At 43.9% G+C, this 22,962-nt stretch overlaps 1 protein-coding gene across 2 annotated transcripts in view; it reads left to right on the top strand.

Annotated features, from left to right (window-relative positions):
- The window catches only part of SCFD2 (sec1 family domain containing 2), a 642,339-nt gene that overhangs the window by 61,448 nt on the left and 557,929 nt on the right, over positions 1-22,962 (top strand). For both annotated transcript variants that reach the window (XM_030191376.1, XM_030191377.1), the window contains exon 3: positions 14,552-14,679. In XM_030191376.1, the coding sequence (XP_030047236.1) occupies positions 14,552-14,679 (128 nt within the window). The remainder of the gene's footprint in view (positions 1-14,551; positions 14,680-22,962) is intronic.

The following is a 22,962-nucleotide window of genomic DNA, read 5'->3' as shown; positions in this document are numbered from 1 at the left end:
TGCGTTGAGATTTTTTTTATTTTATTTGGGTTTTTAAAAATGTATTTTGTTTTGGGGGGGGCCATGTCATCAATAGTGTACTGCTCAATAGTATACACTATTCTTCAATAATATGCCTTTTGATAAATAACTGCACTATTGACAGAAAAAAATGTAAGCTTTTTCCTGTTGTTTTAGGATAAAAATAACTTGAATTTACCTGGGAAAATAATGGATTTCTCTATTTCTGGTAACATAAAGTTAAACTACTCATGAGGAGCATATTGTCAACATCTTTAGAGTAAATCCCAAAATATTTCCAGTTTCATAGTATACCAATAGGTGTGTTTACTAAGCCACGCTAGCCACTTTGAATGGGCCCTGTTGGCATTAGCACCAGAACAGTGGGGCTTAGTAAACAGGACCACTTCTACCAAATATCTTGGCAGTACCAATTGTACCAGTGGTGGATAACTCCACCATAAAATCAGCATAATTACATAATGGTAGAGGTTAAATGCTGGGAGTCTAAGCAAATTTTGTTGTCAAAAGTTGAAATGTTAATATCTATTAACAGTTTTTCCATTAAGTTCATTTGCTACTGCCAATGAACTGTAGTTTCTTTGTGTGCCAAGTCTGTGCAATATAAGCAAGACAGTTTTGACCTCAGTAAATGCATACAGTACTGGTTACTGAGAGACATTGCAGAAGCTCATAATACAGTGATAGAGAGGATGTCTTTTTGCTTTCTGTTTTTAATCATTACATTTTTTTATTAAAGGTTTAAGATAAAAACAACGGACTGCACTGTAATGTAGAATGCCAATAGCAACACAGAATAAAAAAGAGAGCAACCACAGCCCCCAACCACACAACTCTACACACACACCCCAACCCCATCCCACCCCAGCTGCAGCACAACATCCTGCTTGTCCGAGTGCCCAGTGGTTCCTTCAAGACACCCGGGAAAAGAACGTAAGAAAAATAGCACAAGAACTGTAACTCCCCTCCCAGTCTTCCAACCAGTTCCTTAATTTCCAATCCTCAACTTTGGGCACAAAAGAACTCTTCCAGTTAACAGCACTCAAGCATTTAGCAGTTTCTAGGCCCATGCGCAGCTATTTTCGCTCCCAATGGACGTTATGAGCATTATAGAGTCCCAAAAGACAACCCTGGGGTACAGTGACAAGTCGTCTCCTAATGCCATGGACATTGAGTGCACCACCTCTCCCCAAAAGGGATGGAGAAGACCACAATCCTACCAAATATGAAGAAAAGTTCCCACCAATCCCCACACTTCCAACACATAGCAGATACACTTGGAAACATGCATTGCAATCGATCTGGCATATAATACCATCAGGTCAAGACTTTATATGCATTCTCCTGCACCAACACACACACAGAAGCATACTGAACCTCAGCACAAATAGTAGCCAGTTCCCTAGGGGAGAATTTCCCACCCAAGTCCGCCTCTCAATGGAGCATTTACTTATACTTTACAAGGTCTGATCTCCATAGGTATCTATAAATCACTAAAAGAAGTCTGGGCACCATCATCAGGAGGAGCCAAAAATTCTCGAAATATTCGGCCTCCACTGGGTCTGCCTGAGGCCACCCCAGAGATAACATAAAATGTTGTAGTTGCATATGGGGTAGAAAATCACATGAAGGAAACCTATGGTGATCCTGCAAAGCTGAGAAGGGAGTGACTTTCTCCTTAATTAACAGATCCCAAAAAGTAACCATCCCTGCCCTTTCACTTAAAGGAACGTCAGGACTCAAGAAGACAACAGCACAGCACAGATCAGCGAATGCGCCGGAGACCGGTGCTGAAGAAGCCTTCTGCTGGTGGGGGGGTGGTCGGCAGCTGGGGAAGGCAGGCTAAAATGTGCTCCCCAACCTTGGGCTCTGGACCCCCCCCCCCTCCCGCCGAGGTCTGGCTACACCCCTGGTAGGTAGGATTCCTCTGAGTGCCATTCTGGAAATAAGTGATTCCTAAATCAGAAGTTTCCAAGACAGTAGTTCACACGTGCATGTTTCTCAGGAGTCAACAGCCTACCGGTCTTCAGAAAGGGCCGCCCTGTGAATAAAACTGGCCTCAATGAACTTCAACCCACTGAAGATTCTTCCCTCACTGGTTTCAGTGGCTTGCTTGGTATGAGCCTGAGGATTGGGGAAGGAGGAGAAAAAGGAGGTGGGGAAACTACTCACGAAGTCTCTCTCTCTCTCAACTGTCCTTCCTCCCTGCACATGCCGAGCGCCGCCAACAAAGGAGAGGCAGCCCAGGGACTCGAGTCCTTTCTTTCAGTTGCTGAGCTGCCCTACTGTATCTCCTACTGCTGCACCAATGGGAATTGGGAATAAAAGAGAGGAAGACTCATGGTGGACGCGTGTCATGTGTGTGCCTGCACACCAGTGGCGTAGCCAGAAGGCAATTTTTGGGTGGGCCAACAGGTTGGATGGGTGGGCACTAGAGTTGCCAACTTTTTTGAAAAAGAAAAAAACAGCAAACCTGATGCACCCATGCTCTGTCCCTACCCCTCTCCCCATAACTTCAATGAGGGTTGCAGTGCAGGTTTCAGTGGCTGCAGGCCAATTGAGAGCTAAGGGAAGTACAATAGACTGCACTATTCAGCCCCACTGAGCCATGGTCCTCCAACACATATATGGTATTGAAGCCAAACACATTCTGCATCCAGAGAACCTCCTGGCTGTCCACCAACAATGGATACAGAGCACAGCAAGGACAATTCTCCATAAAACTCATCATATAAAGAAATTTGTTTTCTAGTGTAATCTCAATTACAGACATATTATAAATTAACTTTAAAAAAATCTATAAAACAAAAGTCACTCAGAACCTAGAGCAAATCTACCATGCCAACACTAACTTCCAAAAACAAAGATCCTACCTATGAAAAAGAAGTGCCTTAAATATTATAGTAGGGCCCTAAAATACAAATACATTTATCAGGAAAGCTGAACAAGCCAAATTACTACAGAATGCTACATAGAAACTTCATGCTAACAGAATACCTCAGTCACACACACAAGACACAAATGCCAAATACAGAATAAGTGACCACAAACTCTAGAAATATAAATTAAATGGAAACCCCAAGAAACTAGACCTTGCATGTAGTACAACACCAGAGAAACAAGAAAGAAAGGCATTTGCTCCTGTGCAAAATATAAAGATGGCACATGCCAGGGATGGTGTTAGGGGATGCAACTAGGGCAATTGTGCTTGGTTCCTTGGCCAGAGAAAGCCTGCATGCTGGAAGCTGAAGGCGCAGCCTGGTAATGGACTTTGGGGTCTTTTCCTAGATTTCTGTCTTGGACCCCAGCCATGTTTACCATCATCTTTGGCAAGATGTACATTCCAAATCCAACATATTATATTCACAACATTGAAAATAAAATATTTTTTTATACCTTTTGTTGTCTGGTCATTTTTTCTCAAATCATATTGGTCCCAGTCTCTGGTTTCTGCTTCCCTCTGTCTTCTCTTAACTCACTTGCCAGGGTCTCCTATTTGACATTTCTTCTTTCTTTATTTCCATCATCCATCTCCCATCTCTGTTTTCCTATATTTCCTTGTTCAGTATCTCCCCTGTGTTCATATCCCCTCATCCATCATCATACCTCTGTTCACCTATGCACCCCATGCCCAGCATATCCCTTCTGCGATCCTATTCTCTCCCTTGTCTGGTATCTCTCCCCCCCCCCCCCCCCCCCCCCGTGTCCATATATCCCCCCTCTCCAGTGTCCAGCATTTTATCTCTATTCCATATCCCCGTTCCCCCCCCCCCTTGGTCAGGCATTACCCCTCTGTGCCCATGTGCCATCTCCATACAGCATCTCACATTTGTGTCCCTGTCCCCATGCTCCCACCTAATGCCCATCATCTCCCTTCTGTATCTGTATACTTCCCTATGTCCCCTTTCTCCCTCCTCCACACCAATGTGTCCCTCTCCTCTCTGATCCCACCCCCCAACCAGCTTCTCTTCCTCTCTTTCCTTCCCCTTATGCATCTGGCTCTTTCTCCCTGCATCTCTCTCCCTTCCCTCTGCATATCATCATCTGCATATCCAGCACCTCTCCTTCAGCCCCCCCCCCACACGTCCAGCAAATGTCTCCCTTTCATCCAGCCCCCCCCCTACATGTTCAGCACCTCTTTCCCTTTCATCCAGCCCCCATACATGTCCACCACCTCTCCCCTTCACTTCAACCCTCTGCATATCCAGCACCTCTCCCCTTCCTTCCACCCCCCTATATATCCAAAACATCTCCCCTTCCTTCCAACCTCCCCTCTGCAAATCCCAAAACCTCTCTCCTTCCTTCCAACCTCCCCTCTGCAAATCCAAAACCTCTTCCCTCCCCTCTGCAAATCCAAAACCTCTTCCCTTCCTTCCAACCTCCCCTCTGCAAATCCCCAAACCTCTCTCCTTCCTTCCAACCTCCCCTCTGCAAATTCCAAAACCTCTCCCCTTCCTTCCAATCTCCCCTCTGCAAATCCCAAAACCTCTCTCCTTCCTTCCAACCTCCCCTCTGCAAATCCAAAACCTCTTCCCTTCCTTCCAACCTCCCCTCTGCAAATCCCCAAACCTCTCTCCTTCCTTCCAACCTCCCCTCTGCAAATTCCAAAACCTCTTCCCTTCCTTCCAACCTCTCCTCTGCAAATCCCAAAACCTCTCTCCTTCCTTCCAACCTCCCCTCTGCAAATTCCAAAACCTCTTCCCTTCCTTCCAATCTCCCCTCTGCATATCCCAAAACCTCTCTCCCTTCCCTCCAACCCTCTGCCCCTGGCAAGTCCAGCACCCTTCTGTTCCCTCCCCTCCCTGCCTCCCCTTACTTCTGGGCCAGCACGCAGCACCCCACTGACTTCCTCACCCTCTCCCACCCCTGCAGCAGCGCTTTATTTAATGTTGTCGGCGCTGCAGTTACAATTTCCCACCCCCGCGGCGGCGCTTTACACTTTACCAGACAGCAACGCTACAGATGCAGCGCTGACGTCCGACGTTCTGCTCCGGGGCCTTCCACGCTGATGTAACTTCCTGTTACGGAGGCGGGACGTAGAAGGCCCCGGAGCAGGACGTCGGACGTCAGCGCTGCATCTGTCGCGTTGCTGTCTGGTAAACTGTAAAGCGCGCCGCCGCGGGGGTGGGAAACTGTAACAGCAGCGCCGACAACATTAAATGAAGCGCTGCGGCAGGGGTGGGAGACGGTCGCAGTAAGCATCTGCTTCTGGGCGGGCCTGAGGCTAAACTGGGTGGGCCTGGGCCCATCCAGGCCCACCCGTAGCTACGCCCCTGCTGCATGCTAATAGTACCTCAACCTGGAGGAGGCGGAGCAAGCAGCCAACTAGTACTACTAGCAACAATTTGAGCGGAACGGATGGTAAAAAGGTAGGCATCCATTTTACCGCAGGTGCAGGGGTTATTATCGCTCCCATGGGGTGGGGAAATAACCTCTACACTTGTGGTAAAATTTTAAAATTTTCTGCCATTCCCTCGGTTTTACCACGGATTACCACGTTTACCCACTCCCATATCATTCTCTAGACCTGGGACTATGGTAGGTGCCAAATCCCATCCTTTCATGTTGTCTTTTTAATTTCTTCCACCATTGGGTTAAGTAGTTTGATTATTATTTTTCCCTGAAACATCTGACAATTATTCTTAATAATTATGACAGTGGGACCAACCAGTAAAATTTAAAATATCCTCTGCATCTATTGTTTAAGTTACTACCTGTCCCTGAGAGAAGATTTGTGAGCACTGTGTAAATGCTTGATACCAAAAGTTGAGGCCAAACATTTTTCTTTTCAGAGTAAAATGTATGTTCCAATTGGTTGCAAAGTTTAAGAAGAGTTGAAGCTTGGATTATGTATGACAGTTACAAATTGTTCTTTAATCATTTTCAGTACTGAAAAGCTTGGAGTCACAATATTTTTACTGGAATTACATTTTCTGCTTTATCTTGGTCTATTTACTTTTGTTGGCACACGGCAGTGATCAACTACGGTAAATGAATCCCATTACATTATATGATATGTAACAGGCTACACAGAGGCCTTCATTCATTGACTGTGCATGGTAAAAACCAGAACATCCCTCTTTTTTAGTTTGGTAATTCAAACTTTTTCCCCTTGTTTCTCTGTTAGCTGTAATGCCATGGGCTTTCTACAAATGTACCTAAGAGTCTGGCATAATATACACACTTACTAAATAACAAGAAACCCCCTAGTGGCACAAGAACCAACAAATCTCACAACGCAAACTATACCCATATAAAAGATTTTTGGTGCCCTCAGATGCCGTGACTAGTTCTCACATTGAGTTCATCACACTATGTTAGTGATTTACATACCATTCATTAGTCCCTGTATAATTTTGTAATGTGTACACATCATCCTTTAGCGTATATAATGAATCAGAGCTTCAAAGTCTGAGAGACACAACCCCAAAAAATGTTGTGGCAGAAAAGTAAACACCAATTTGTCACTTATCTAGCTTTAAAATAACGGGAGCATTGTCTTAAATTGCATGAGGTACGGGACAAACTGGTGCATACTTTTCTGCCACAACATTTTTGGGGTAATGTCTCTGACTGTGGAACTTTGAAGAATTATATACTACTACTACTACTACTATTTAGCATTTCTATAGTGCTACAAGGCGTACGCAGCGCTGCACAAACATAGAAGAAAGACAGTCCCTGCTCAGAGCTTACAATCTAATAGACAAAAAATAAAATAATCAAATCAATTAATGTGTACAGGAAGGAGGAGAGGAGGGTAGGTGGAGGTGAGTGGTTGCAAGTGGTTACGAGTCAAAAACAATGTTAAAGAGGTGGGCTTTCAGTCTAGATTTAATGGGTGGCCAAGGATGGGGCAAGACATAGGGGCTCAGGAAGTTTATTCCAGGCGTAGGGTGCAGCAAGACAGAAGGCGCGAAGTCTGGAGTTGGCAGTAGTGGAGAAGGGAACAGATAAGAAGGATTTATCCATGGAGCGGAGTGCACGGGAAGGGGTGTAGGGAAGGATGAGTGTGGAGAGATACTGGGGAGCAGCAGAGTGAGTACATTTATAAGTTAGTAGAAGAAGTTTGAACAGGATGCGAAAACAGATAGGGAGCCAGTGAAGCGACTTGAGGAGAGGGGTAGTATGAGTAAAGCGACCTTGGCGGAAGACGAGACGGGCAGCAGAGTTTTGAACCGATTGGCGAGGGGAGAGGTGACTAAGTGGGAGGCCAGCAAGAAGCAGATTGCAGTAGTCTAAACGAGAGGTGACAAGGGTGTGGATGAGGGTTTTGGTAGAGTGCTTGGAAAGAAAGGGGTGGATTTTACGGATGTTGTAAAGAAAGAAACGACAGGTCTTGGCGATCTGCTGGATATGAGCAGAGAAGGAGAGAGAAGAGTCAAAGATGACCCCAAGGTTTTGAGCTGAGGAGACAGGGAGAATGAGAGAGCCATCAACAGAAATAGAAAACGGGGGGAGTGGGGAGTGGGGAGGTGGGTTTGGGGGGGAAAAATGAGAAGCTCGGTTTTGGTCATGTTTAATTTCAGGTGGCATTGAGACATCCAGACAGCAATGTCAGACAAGCACGCTGAAACTTTGGTTTGGATGCAAGGTGAGATATCAGGGGTAGAAAGGTAGATTTGGGAGTCATCAGCATAGAGATGGTAGGAAAAGCCATGGGATGAGATTAATGAACCAAGGGAAGAAGTGTAGATAGAAAAGAGGAGGGGACCAAGAACAGAACCCTGAGGTACGCCGACAGAGGGATGGAAGTAGAAGAGGATCCACCAGAGTGAACACTGAAGGTGCGGAGGGAGAGGTAGGAAGAGAACCAGGAAAGGACAGAGCCCTGGAATCCAAGTGAGGACAGGGTATCGAGGAGTATGCTGTGATTGACAGTGTCAAAAGCAGCGGAAAGATCAAGAAGAATGAGGATGGAATAGAGACCTCTGGATTTAGCCAGTAATAGGTCATTGGAGACTTTAGTAAGCGCAATTTCGGTTGAGTGGAGAGGGCGAAAACCAGATTGTAGTGGGTCAAGTATAGCATGGGAGGAGAGAAAATCAAGGCAGCGGTGGTGAACAGCACGCTCAAATAATTTGGAGAGAAAAAAGGGAGGAGGGAGATGGGTCGGTAATTAAAGGGACAAGTAGGGTCGAGTGGAGGCTTCTTAAGGAGAGGTGTGACCACAGCATGTTTAAAGGCAGTAGGGACAGTTGCAGTGGAAAGTGAGAGGTTGAGAATGTGACAGATATACGCTGAAGGGTGATACATACGCCATTACAAAATCATGCAGGGATCGGTGAGGAATACATACAGCACTAACACTTTGTGATGAATTGCTGTGAGAGCTAGATCATGGTGTCTGAGGGCCCTCAAAATCTTTTATACAGGTAGAGTTTGTTTGTTGCATAATGTAAACACTTTCATATTACTATAAATGTATTACCCCATTCTCATGTGTGTGAAATCCTGTAGCACTCCTAAGTTGTCTCCCAAGAGAAGCGCTAGTGCTGTTAAGGCACATTATTAGTCAATAGGTACCGTTGATTAAATGGGACCTGCGGTAAACAATACGAATGAAATGAGACATACCACTAGGTCAGTGGTTCCCAATCCTGGTCCTGGAGGCACTTCAGCCAGTCAGGTTTTCAGGACATCCACAATGAATATTCATATGAGAGATTTGCATGCACTGCCTCCACTGCTTGCAGATCTCTCGCATGAATATTCATTGTGGATATCCTGAACACCTGACTGGCTGGGATGCCTCCAGGACCAGCATAGTAGATGATGGGAGATAAAGACCTGTACGGTCCATCCAATCTGTCCAACGAGATACACACTTTACCTATGGTATGAAGTGATACATGATATGTATACCTGATCTTGATTTATCCTCATCATTCAAACATCATTCTATCCAGTTACAGTTCATCCACCTTACTTCCATAAAAGTGTAAAGTAATTCCCAAATTTTCAACTTCCTGATAAATAGAGATATATATTTTTTTTAAATTTGCTTCTCTTTGAATAATCTCTACTAAGTGACCTCAGTGACACTCACCATCCACCACCCTCATAGGAATTACATGGAGGTACCATAGAGCGTCAATCATCTTGACCGGTACACTTTTCTCATATTAATTTTCAACTCCTTCAATAATTATTACTTGATTTACTTATCTTTTAGATACTTTCATTAGTCGGACCAAGGGGTTCAAATACCCGACATGTTTCGCTCGCTACACGAGCTTCCTCAAGGACAACCCCTAAAACAGAAAAACAACTTATTAATCTCATCTCTGCCCCAGCTTCAAAATTTAACAGATCACTAGGGTAAAGATATTCTCTCTCCACCTTTCTTATAAGTTCTAAATATCTTACCCTACAAACTTTCTCAGCGCCAGCTCTGCATACATTTCTTAACAGCAAAGATGGTGACAGCGTCTTTTCAAATCTATTAATTACCATCCCTTTTCAGTGACGTATTAAGTCCCGCCCCCGTGACTCCCCGGGATTCAAAATTACATGAGGGACGCCCAATCCAATTCAGCGTTTAAACCCAGAGGCATAACTGTTTGCAACTTAAAGATATACCATTGCTCTCTATAGTTTAAAAATTTTTCATCTGAGCCACCCTCCCTCTTTTTTTCTATCACTTCTACAATTCTCCAGCGTATATCCTCAACAGTATGCTGTTTATTAAGCCAGTGATCAACGAGCGGAGCCTGCATATTCTGAGTATTTATTCGGGATTTATGCTCATTCAACCGCACTTTGATTGGGCGTGCACTTCTCCCAATGTATATGAGATCACACGGACATATAATCGCATAAATAACATTACGGCTGTCGCAATCCGTAATCATTTTACTTTTTATCATTATATCTCTAGCAGGTGGAGCCCACATGTTACCCACAATTGCCCTAGGGCACCATTGACAGTGCCCACAGCTCTTTTGGCAACCCATCTCTTCAATATTAGCCCTTGAATACATACATTTATTTCCACTAAGCCGCTCTCCCAGCATTTTTCCCCTGGTATAAGAAATCAGAGGAAATTCCAAGAAACAAGGGTATAATTGCAAAATGTGCCAGTGATTACGCATAGTTTGAACTATTCTTTGACTCGTATCATTGAACGGTAGCACGCATGTTAAACAATCTACTTCTTCTCTTTTAGCTTCTTGTAATAGCAAATCCCGCTGGGCAAATCGTGCTCTTAAATATGCTTTTTTTATCACAGAGCTTGGATAACCTCGCTCTGCGAATCTACCCTTTAATTCAGTAGCATGTGTTTAAATTCCACCAAAGTGGAACACACTCTCCTAGCCCTCAAAAACTGGCTCACTGGTAAGTTATATTTAAGATGATATGGATGAAAGCTGTCAAACTGCAGTAACGTATTCTTGCTCACTGGTTTCCTATATAAAGACGTAGGTAATTTATCACCCTCCTTAGAGATCCATAGATCCAAAAATTCAATCGCGGTGGTATTTGCAGACATCGTAAATGATATATTAGGATCTAACGTGTTGAGCCAACCTACAAATTCTTCTAAAGCTGGTTTCGATTCAGTCCAAATAAAAAAGACATCATCTAAAAAACGCTTCCACGAGCGCATATATTTAAACTGCTGGGAAGAATATATAAATTGAGATTCCATCTTTGCTATATATAGCGTGGCTACTGAGGGGGCTAATGTTGCCCCCATAGCCACGCCTTTCGTCTGGAGGTAAAAATTGTCATTAAACCAAAAATAGTTGTTGCATATGACCAATTCAGCTAATGAAAAAACAAATTGATTTATCCTCGCCATTTTTTGGGCATAGACCATAGAAGTCTGCCTGGCACTGGCCTTGTTCTAAAATTTCTGAAGTTGTTCAGAAACTTTAGAACAAGGCCAGTGCCGGGCAGACTTCTACAGTTGTTGTCAAAACCCCTGAAAAGCTCCACTCCAGCCCATCCAAATCTGTTCAGCCTCAATCACGGGTTAGACCATAGAAGTCTGCCCAGCACCGGCTTTCCTACCTAATCTCTGCTAAGTTTCTTTGGATCCGATCCTTCTAAACAGGATTCCTTTGTGTTTGTCCCATGCATTTTTGAATTCTGTTACTGTTTTCTTCTCTATCACCTCCAGCGGGAGGGCATTCCAGATATCTACCACCCTCTCTGTGAAAAAATACTTCCTGACATTTTTCCTGAGTTGGCCCCCATTCAGCCTCAATTCATGCCCTCTAGTTCTACCACCTTCCCATCTCAGGTTTGGGAACCACTGCACTATGTTGTGATAACTTAATACCCTCTCTGTAATTCCTACTCTGGGCAATTAAGCATTTGTGGAAACAGGGTCACATTAGAGAAATATATTTGAATGTTGTTTCTGTGGCATTGGGAGCAACACAGATTCTCTTAGATAGAGGGGAACAGTGTAAAGTTCCAAGGCCTTCTTGCTTTCAGATACTTTATAATAAACATTTACCGCATAATAATTTTTTCACATCAAACCTGGATTCCCTTTGTGTGTACTTTGCATCTCTCCCTCTTCACATAGATACAAGAAAACAAATACCAAAAATGCAATTTGGCACAACTTTTCTGAATGTTGTTTAGTTAATATTTAACAAGAATATATATTTCAAATGTACCGTCAAGTAACAAGAGACATTAACATGTTAAGAGCAGCATTTTATTAGCATAGAAAGGATGTACAAATTGGAACTGAGATATGTCCAGGTTGGTATATTTTGAGTTCTGCCAGTATTTTAGAATTAGATTGACCAATGTGAGCCTCTTCTAAAATATATAAAAGAATGGACATTTATGCCCCAGTTATGTGTGGCAGGAGCATTGATTTTATAACTATTAATATCTTAAATATCAATGGGGTCAAAATGACAGAACATGTTAATTCATGCACTAACTATAACCTGTTATGAGGAGGGAATGGGCATGGACTGTACGTGATCACTAACCACCATCGCATGCAAATTTATCTCATGCATATTCTTTGTGAATAGCTTGAAAATCGAACTGGCTGATGCTCCCAGGACAGGTTTGAGAACCACTGCTTTTTAAGAATCAGGTAGTTAATTCTTTTAATTAACTTCCTTTTCACAAAGAATTACCTTTAATTAATTTTTGCAGAATTTTTAGTATTTATTTTAAACAATACCAAAGCGACAGTTTTCTGAGTGAACTGGGATCTCTATGCCATGGGTCAGCTCTCTTGTGTTTTTGCAACTGAAGACTCAAGATACAACTTTGGTGACTACTCTCTGTATCAAATCTCCTTACCTCTATTTTTCCCTCCCTCTTCTCCCTGTTCCCCCCCCCCCCCCCCCCCCCCCCGTTATCCATACGATACAAATCTCATTAGCCTTTCTATAATTTAAACCAAACCCTCAGTTTAATTTGTGTTAAGTATTTCCTTTTGGTTAATAACAAATCCTTACTGATATTTTTGGCATATGAGTCTATTGTGCTAGTACTTACATTTGTGCTAAATCTGTAAATGATTCAACAATCTTTAGTTAACAGTCTACTTATTTATCTGTTTCCCATCTTTGCTTTTCTTATACCCCCTATTTTGACTCAGTGTGACGCTGGTTCTTTTACTTGGAGAGATTAACTTCTCTGGAGCTAAACCCCTTGTTGCCTAATGGATGTAGCAGTCATTTTTCCTCTCTTCTGGATCACAGGCACATCATTTATATGACATGCTTGTGTCGAGATGATTGGGTGCTACAAGAAGTTGGCCCCAAAATTGATTTATCAACTTTTGCTTCCTTGTAGCAGCCCATGAAAATTTCAGTGAATTGCATTCTTAGCTTCCAATGGTATGGAGCATGGTTACAGATTAAAATCTTATAAAAACATAGAAATGTTGGAAATGATGGCAAATAAAGACCATATAGCCTATCCAGTCTGCTCATCCATACCTGCTATAAAGCTCACCCATCCCTTCCTACCCCTCAGAGATCCTCTGTTCTTGTTCCACGCTTTCTTGAATTCAGATACAGTCCTCATCTTTACCTCTGCTGGGAAGCCTGTTCCAAGAATCTACCACCCTTTCAATAAAGAAATAGTTCCTTAGATCCTGGTTTTCAACCCAGTCCTAGGAGACCACCTGGCCTGTCGAGGTTTCAGGATACCCATAATGAATATGCATGAGAGATATTTACATGCAGTAGAGGGAAGTGCATGTTAAGACATCTTATACGTGTTCATTGTGGATATCATGAAAATCCGACTGGCCAGGAGGTCCCTGAGGAGTGGGTTGAAAACCAGTGCCTTAGATTACTTCTGAGTCTATTTGCTTTCACCTTCATCCTATGACCGACCCCTTTGTTCCAGAGCGTTTTTTTCAATTGAAATAGGCTGACCTGTATATTTATTCCATGAAGCTATTTAAATGTCTCTATGATAATCTGAACCTTCTTGACTTTCTTCCAAATTAAACATATTGAGATCTTTATGTCTTCCTATACGTTTTATGACAAAGACCACTAAACATTTTAGTAGCCACCCTCTGGACTGATTCTATCATGTTTAAATCCTTTTCAAGGTGTGGCCTCCAGAATTACACATAGTAGTCCAAATAGGGTCTCACAAGAGTCTTATGTAGAGGTAGTATCATCTCCTTTTCCTTGCTGGCCATTCCTCTTCCTGTGCACGCAAGTATCCTTTTGCCATTACTTTTTCTATCTGTTTAGCCACCTTAAAGTCATTACACATGATCACTCCTATGTCCCTCTCTTTTTTCATGCACAGATTTAGTTCAGCCTCTGTACTGTATCACTCTCTCAGATTTTTGAAACCTAAAACACAGTTTGGTAAAAAGGTCCTGTATTTGTCTTATAGACTGCTTATCCCAATAAGGCTATAAAGCGATTTACAGAAACATTCAAAAACATGAAGTTTAAAAAAAAAGTAATGTAGAAGGATTTGAGATGCCTTAGTCAGTTGTTCTCCAAGTTGAGCAAGGCGGAAATCAAAAATTTAAATTGCAGTTGGAACCAGGGGAGGGGGGGTGGGTAGCAAATTTGAAACTATATAACATTACTTGTTTGTTAAGACATATTAGTAGGAAAGGAACTACAATTTTGAATACAAAAGAAACTCATACACTCAGACAAAGTCATGTTAGAAGGAGAATTAGAAGGGAGGTAGGTAAGTGGGTCATCATGGACGAAGAGGGGAAGGAAAAGGAGGGGAACAAGGGGAAAAAGAGCAAACCCTGACAGATGGATGACACCCCTCACTGCAGAGCCAAAAGCAAGGTTTTCAAAGGGATCTTACATTGTATAGAAAGAGGCATTGTGTTCCAGAAAAATGGTGAATCGAAAAAGAAAGCGCTGTACCTGGTAGGTTAGAGATTAGCCTGTTTTGGGCCTAGGACAACCAGACGATGATCATTTAGGGATCAAAGAACATGATATGGAGAATAGGGGTTAATATGGGCAGGAATGTATTAATGCATACTTCTATTTTACAGTCTGATTTATATTCTTTACTGTTTAATATGAGCTGCTTTTCTTTCTAGTGATCCTGCTGCCAAAACCCTTTGGGAGTCCTTGTTTAGCATTAAGCAAAAGGAAGCTATAATGGAAGTAAGAAGACACCTGGTGGAGGCTGCAAGCAGAGAAAAATTGCCGATCAAGATGAGTATGGGTAAGTGTGTCGGGTGGAATAACGAGGAGATGGATATAAGCAATTTAAAGTAGAAGGAATCTTCTACAAGCTCTACTAGAGGAACTGCTCCTGTAAGTCAGTGGTAGAGTCTCTGGTTACAGTTTCAAGGCTGTGGGTTTAAATCTCAGGATCCCTAGCTGGAAAGATAGATTATAGCACTTTACAGTGCAGTAAACAGAGGATGGTGCAGTTTCTGGAATTGAGTGGATTACAACATCCAAGACAGCATGGTTTTACTAGAGGTAGGTCTGGTCAGATGAATCTGATTAATTCCTTTGATTGAATGACCAGAGAGTTGGATTGGGGGAGATTGCTAGATATAGAAGGGCATTTTCAATATGTCTAAATCCGATTTTGGACGTTTTGCTGAAAACATCCAAAACTCTAGTGACAAACATAGCAATTTTCAGACTAGAAAAATGGCTATCATTTTGTTTCGAAAATGACCTTTTCCAGGATCTTTTTGTGTTCAGTGTGTCTATCTTTTTGAACCATTTTGAAAAAAAAAAAGTCCAAATGAAAAACGCACAAACAAGCCTATGGGATGTACAGATTTAGTTCAGCCTCTGTACTGTATCGCTCTCTACAGGCTAGCATTCTTAGTACACTGGCTGCACAGACATCCCAGCAGAGCAGAGGGGCACCATGGGGGGCACTGCAGTGGGCACATAAAAGGTCCCAGGTACACATCTCACCATTACCCCCTTATATTATATGGTGAGCCCTCCAAAACCCACCAAAAACCTACTATACCCAACTGTACACCACTTCAGTAGCCCTTATGGCTGTTGGTGTTGCCTATATGTGGGTACAGTAGGTTTTTGATGGGGCTTTGACAACTCACACTTTCCACCGCAAGTGTACTAGTTAGAGTGGGATATGGGCTTCTGTTCCTTCTCTACAGTGCACTGTATCAAATACTAGGCTATGCTAGGGAATTGCTTGCTGCTCTAATAGGCCTGACATACAGGCTGGTATGTACTATTTATTTCACTTCTTTCACCACTGGGGGAGTAAGGAGGGGTCATGCCTTAATCTTTCCAGTTGTCATTTGGGGCACCTTTTTGTGACATAGTCATAGTTAATATGGATCTAGACCAAAACATCTTTAACTTTTATCCCTGGATGTTTTTGCTTTGTTTCATTATAGCAGAAAAATGTCCAAGTTTTGGAAATGCCCAGATCTCGCCCCCAACACACCCCTTGTGATTTGGACGCACTGCATATGAACTGCATAGAAAAATGTCTTTAAAATGGATTTTGAATATACAGATTTGGACGTTTTGGCAAAAAACGTCCATCTACCGCTTTGTGCCACTTTTTGAATGTTCTTCTGTTTTGAAAATGAGCCCTATGGTGTACTTAGATTTCAGTAATGCCTTTGACATGGTTCTACATAGGTGTCTTATAAATAAACAGGGTGCCTTTAGTGTAAGCCCTAAAGTGACTGGCTTAGAAACTGGCTGAGTGGCAAGGTTACAAGAGTAGTAGCAATTGGAGTTACTCTAAAAATAAGGGTGTTGCCAGTGGTATGCCACAAGAATCTGGCCTTATTTCATTTCTTTTTAACTTTTTTGTGAATGATATTGCAACAGGGCAGTGGTGTCGCGAGGGCAGCTGACACCTGGGGCAGGTCGCCGCTGCGCACTCCCCCCCCCCGGGTGCAGCGCGATGCACCCTCCCCCCTCCGTGTAGCGCAACACCCCCCCCCCGCCCGCACGCGAGAACATACCTGGAAGGCGGTGAGGGGCGGGCGGGAGGGCCAATCCGCCGAGTGCACGCCGCTGGGGGGGGGGGGGTGTCAGCGCCTCGGCCTCGGTTCCTTGCTCTCTCTGCCCCGGAACAGGAAGTAACCTGTTCCGGGGCAGAGAGAGCAAGGAACCAGCGAGGCGCCGACACCCCCCAGTGGCGTGCACCCGGAGCGGACCGCCCCACCGCCCCTCCCCCTTCCTACACCACTGCAACAGGGTAGACACCCCAGATGTTGTGGATAACATGAGAGGAGATATAGTAAAGCTCGAGGAATGGTCTAATATTTGGCAAATGAGATTTATTGCTAAAAAAAATAGTGCTATGCTTTTGGACTTTGAAAAGAGAAGGGATCAGAATAGTACTGAAAGTGAAGTACTTCTTTGCAGGAACTGGGGGTGATCATAACTGACAATCAAAAGGATATAAACAGGATGGAATCAAGTTCAGAGGGTGGCTACTAAAATGGACAGTGGTCTTTGTCATAAAGCATTTTGGAATAGGCTTAAAAATCTTAGTACACAGTCTGTGGAAAAAAGGCAGAAGAGGGGGGAGATAGGATGCAAACATTTACATCTCTCTGAGGTATAAACGGATGGGTTTGTGGTGAGTTTTAACACAAGTCCCCTTATTTTCAATGGGGCCTGTTTACTAACAGAATATGTTAAGTGTATTAGCATGGTAATGCTTTAACACAGCTTAGTAAATCTAGCCCTAAGTTGGCAGCCAAGACAATGGAGGGTGAAGTGAATTGACCAAGGCCACAAGCAATGCCAGTGGGCAAAGTGACATTGGAATCCTGGCTTTCCTGGATTTCAGTCCAATCTGTTAAGCACTGGGCTCTCTTCCATTCCACTGTTTACCGTAGATATTTGTATGTAAGTCTGATTTGCATATGTTGCATCCTTTCACCCCCATCTGATGACTCACATATATGTTGTTTTTGGTCTTATTCCTCCCGGGGTCCAGCAGCTAATCTTCTGTGGTCTTCCATGATCATGTGGGCGGCAGCCAACAGAATATTCTCCCTCCACCCATTCCCAAATAACTGCTTTCCTTCATTCTTCTTTCTGGAGCTTTCATGATACGTTTCCTGCTGGGCAGAGTGTGGGACGTGGCAGTGTGCTTGAGCGTGTGCCTGTAAAGGAAGGCACAGAAACATTATTTAAGCTCCAGGAGGAGGTATGGAGGAACTCCTAATATTTGCCGTTCATGAATATGAAAGGGTGACCCCATTGTTTGTTGAGCTACACTGGCTTCCCATTGAAGCTTGAATTTTATATAAACTCTATGCTTGACATTTAGGATTCTTCAGGGAACAGCAACTTGTTATATGTCACCTAAAATTATACTGTTTTGCCACCTTCTGACAACCCATCCATCTTTCTGTGTTTCTCACAGCCCCCTCCCTCCCACCTTTCTTCAAGATTGTCATTGGAATGTTTTATGTTTCACTTATTTGCTCTGATATTTACTCCTAGGGGAAGTGTGCACAACTGTGCAGTGCAGAATTTGCACAGAATTCCCCACTGCCGTAAAACGCGCAGAATTCTGGGATGCTGCCGGCATCAGCTATGCTCTCCCCTTCCCTCACAGAGATTCCGTGTTAGGAGGCGGAAGTGAACCCCTGCACACTGGGTGACTTCAAAACTGAGATTGTTCCATGGGGGTGAGGGCATAACAAGCTGAGACTGTGCCGGGGGGGGGGGGGGGGGATATTTAATTTTGAGGATGTGTCGTGGGAAAGGTGGGAGAAATATAAAGATAGCTGGAGAAAGGAGAAGAAATGATAAGAAGTGTGGATTAGTGCCTAGGGGAAAAGAGAATGAGAAATGGGGGTACTCCATGTGGGAGAAGACTTTAGGGTCAGAATGAGATAATTTGATGGGAGTTAAAGGGAGAAATGGAACTAGAGAAGTTGGAGCTGAGGAGAGAAAAGACTGGAGAAAATTTCAGGCCTTGTGATGGGGAAATACTGTGCAAACACGCTACAAAAAATGCAGAATTTTCAAAAATTTTGTGCAGAATTCCCCAGGAGTAGATATTTTAATCTTTTGCTTATACTTTCCTTATATGGAAACATAACCCCTAGTGGTAGTATGCAAGACTACACCTATGGGCAGCATTTTCATTGATGGCGCAGGAAAGAACAGGAGTGACTGGGGATCGCTCCTGTTCCAGCAACCACTAAGTAAAGGCCAGGAGGCCCCTGAAGTATGGGGGCTGTTCTTTAGGGGGTAGGTGGTCTCTGTGGCGGAGGCATGGATCGAGCAGGGATTGCTATTTGGGGAGGTGCTTGGAACAGGGGGTAGGGGTTGAGGAGACAGTAACATTGCCCCTTTAACATGCGGCCTGGTGGCATCGGGTCACACTTTGATGCCCGAAGCTCCCAGGCCTCTGGATTAAGGCTGTGTGCGAGGTACCTTGCAGGAGGCATTAGTCCTTTAATAGAAGTCAGCAGTGGCGTTCCTAGGGTGACTGACACCTGGGGCGGATCACCGATGCCCCCCCCAGGTGCAGCGCGACCCCCCCACCCCCGGCGAAAGGACACCCCCTTGGGTGCATTTTTATCTGCTGGTGGGGTGGGGGTGCCGCACGCCTGTCGGCTTCGCTCATTCCATGCTCCCTCTGCCGGAACAGGAAGTAACCTGTTCCGGGGCACAGGGAGCACGGAACGAGCGGAGCCGACAGGTGCTGCTCCTTGAGATCTTGGGCAAGTCACTTAACCCTCCATTGCCTCAGGTACAAACTTAGATTATCCAGTGTACCTGAGTGTAACTCACCTTGAGCTACTACTGAAAAAGGTGTGAGCAAAATCCCCCCCCCCCCAAAAAAAAAATTATTAGTAACTTGATATACTATTATCTGAGCAGTTTACAATGACAATAAAAAAACAAAACAAACAAAACTTGAATTAACTTAGAGACGCTTTTACTAAAATGTGCTATGAAATAGGCTTAGGGAATCCTAATGCAGGACTTGCTCAAGTGCAAAACCCATTTATAGCGTGTCCACAAAATAGGACTTTTTTTTTTAGGTTGTGCAACAATATTATCATTATTGTATAGCAATTGCAAGTAATTAAAGTGGGAACACTTACCTCCTCCTATTTAGTTAGTACTAAGGTCTCCCACATTAACCCTGCTTTATTCAGTTAACAAGTTCTAATGTGAGTGCGCTACCTGAATAATGCTTCCATGCTTATTCTCCAAAAATAAATTCAAAGAAAAATACCACATGGTTAGCGCAGGTAAAAGGGAAAATTATCACAAGACTCTACTGTGTTTTGCCATAAGCCTTTTTGGAGCACTAAACCAATGTTAAGACTTACGAACCTTAGTAAAAGGGCCCCTTAATTCCCAGTGGTGTCCAAATGAATCTGGAACCTATTCTGCTGTCAAACCTCTCAGCAATATCCCAAACCTCCTTCAGCTTGTATCTTCTCCTGGGACAGTACCTACTTATAAAACTGCAGGACTATTGCTAGAGGTCCGAGCTACCATTTTGAACCTGGGCTGGTGAAGTGGCTTGGGGATCAATCTTTCCCCTCCTCCCTCACACACACTAACTCACCAGGGATACCCCTGTTAAGTGTCAGGGATTCTTGGGAGTGGGGGAGAGGGTTTGGCTGCCTCATTCATGGAGATAAGGCATATTAGATGCCATTTAGGGGGGGAGTGGGGCCATGATGCCTGCCAGTAGCACAGGTGAATTTAACCCTTCGAGGAGGTGTTACGTGTTCCCATACTATCAGCAGCCATTTGAGTTAACATGCAGTAAAGTACGGTTCTTCACCCATAACCTGCACAGTTTCATACCTACATTGTAGTATTTACTGCAAGTTAATAATAAACAGGTCCCTTAATCAACATTTAGGGGGCTAGTTATTAAGGTGTATTATGACTTTAATGCACATTATTTGCCCCTTAACATACATTAAATGATAATAATGTGTCAGGTCCTTGAGGTAGGACCGGAATTCGTGAGCCCTTGGACCACTGCCGAGGAGCGGCAGAGGCAGGCATGACCACCCTGGAACTGGATACAAGGAAGCGCAGGACTGGAACTCGGGACTGGAGTAGTAACAAAGGCAGGCAACTAGAACAGGCAGAACTGGAACAGCTTCACCTGTGCTTGACCACCGTTCCTCCGGAGTTGAGCTCTGGAGTGCGGGTGGTCGGCAGGACTTGTTGGACAGAGCAGAAACTGAAGATCCAGAGGACCCACTCCGGGTCTGGGATACACGAGGGAGGCTAGGCACAGAACTAAACTAGACTAGGACTGAAAGCTGCATGCAGCCACTAAGCCAGAAACAGAAGACAGACCAAGGGGACAAGACGTACACAAAGGCTAGGCAGAGACAGGATTCAGGATATACACTCAGTATATACACACTAGCTAGGCAGAGACAGGATTCAGGATATACACTCAGGATATACACACTAGCTAGGCAGAAGCAGGACTCAGGAAGTACAAGCAAGCTTGGCAGAAACAGGACTTGGGATATACAAGCGAGCTAGGCAGAGCAGAAAGAAGAAGTAACCAGGAACTAGCAGAGTCTTTGGGCAGGCAGCAGACAATAGAATAAACCAGGAGCAAACAGAGTCTTTGGGCAGGCAGCGGACAATAGAATAAACCAGGAGCAAACAGAGTCTTAGGGCCGGCAGCAGAAAATAGAATAAACCAGGGATTGCAAAGTCTTGGGGCTGGCAGCAGACAGAGGAATAAACCAGGGATAACAGAGTCAAGGCTGGAGCTTCAGCAGCTCCCAACACAGACAGGGAGTACACAAAGGCTGAAGCTTCAGACTCCAAACACAGAGCAAGGCAACAGAAGGACTAGCAGTCCACAGACACCGAGCAGAAGGGGCAGGAGCCCTCACAGAAGGACTAGCAGTCCACAGACACAAAACAGAAGGGCAGAAGCCCACACGGAAGGACTAGCAGTCCACAGACACAAAGCAGAAGGGCAGTGCCCACACAGAAGGACTGGCAGTCCACAGACACAAATAGCAGATGGGCAAGAGCCCCAGAGAAAGGCTAAGTAGCAGCGCAACAGTGCTCTCACTAACCTCACGGCCTATTGGCATAACACACACATGCACCATGCAAAGGCCCTGAATGCAAGCACAGCACTTCCTTATGAAGGCTCTCACTGATGATGTCACCTACTGCAGGACAGGAGCGGGGAACACACTCACACCAAAGAGAGGCTTGGAACACATAGGAAGAACAGGCAGGAGCCATCTTGGAAGCTGGCACAAAACAAGCGGGAGTCATCTTAGATGCTGGCTCCTCAGAGAGGCATAGCCCACACAGGTGAGGTCTAGTGAAGAAATCAGCACACAGAGACAAGACTAACACAGAAACAGACAGAAGCCAGCATAGATGCTGACCCCCAGAAATAAGGTAAGTCTGAGGGTGGTCACGACCACAGACGTGACAATAATGTGCGCTGTATTGCCATAACATGCATTAATATGTTACCTCTGGATACATAGCAATGAGATTCAAGGCATGCCGAAAGCTTTATTGCCATGTACATTGGATAACGCAGCTTGTGGTGGATAGCACAGGCTGTTATTCCTGGAAAAATAATGCCAGCTGGCATTATTTTCCTGCATTGGGCCACTAAGCTGTGGCCTGATGCTCCCAGATCTCATCTTAAAGGGGCTGGATGTTATTAAAGTAATCTCTCCCTTCTGAAGCCTGCCCTCTCCTTGAGAGACCCCTAACCATCCCATAGGCCCCCCAGGCATACAAATAAGTCCCACTATATATAAATCAATTATTTTAAATTCCTAAGCTCCACTGCAGGGTCAAGAAAAAGAACATCTCATTTAATCATGAGGTAGGAAACAGCCTCAGAGCATTGACTATTGCTCTGTTGTGGCTCAGTCAGCTGTTCAATCACCGGCTTCAAAAAACCTCCTCTTTTTAAAATTTTTTCTTAAATATTACTATTGTAGTAAAAGTTTGATGTGCAAAAAAAAAAAACCCCAACAAAAAAACACATAATGTTATTTCCAACCATTTATCATTTTTCATTGTGATTCGAAAACAAAAAACATGGGAGACTTAAGAAGTTGAAACAGCTGTTGTTCCTGTTCCGACATGGTCAGTGTTTTGCATCATTTAAATCGCAAGTCACAGATAAATCTTGGCTATTAGAACAAAAGTTTAAAGAAACCTTCTTCCATTGTTTAAACTGATGCTGATGATTGAACAGCTGACTGACCCACAGCAATAACAGAGTGGTAGTCAATGCTCTGAGGCTTTTTCCTACCCTATAATTTAATCAAGACTTTTTTTTTCTTGGCCCCACAGTGGAGCTTAGAAATTTTAAATTATTGGTTTGTGTATAGTGGGACTTACTTGTGTTTTCTTTCTTGAAGAAGTTTCCACTATTCGTTTTAGTTTTGAGTGTTGATACCTGGTGAAATCTCTTGGGGTATGTGACAGGAACAATCCCCAGTTGCTCCTGCTCCTTCCAAGGTCAGAATAAGAGTCACTG

Source organism: Microcaecilia unicolor, chromosome 2 (assembly GCF_901765095.1).
Source record: "Microcaecilia unicolor chromosome 2, aMicUni1.1, whole genome shotgun sequence".
Lineage (NCBI taxonomy): Eukaryota > Metazoa > Chordata > Amphibia > Gymnophiona > Siphonopidae > Microcaecilia > Microcaecilia unicolor.
The sequence above is the reverse complement of the archived record's forward strand: the minus strand, read 5'-3'. Positions and strand labels throughout refer to the sequence as shown.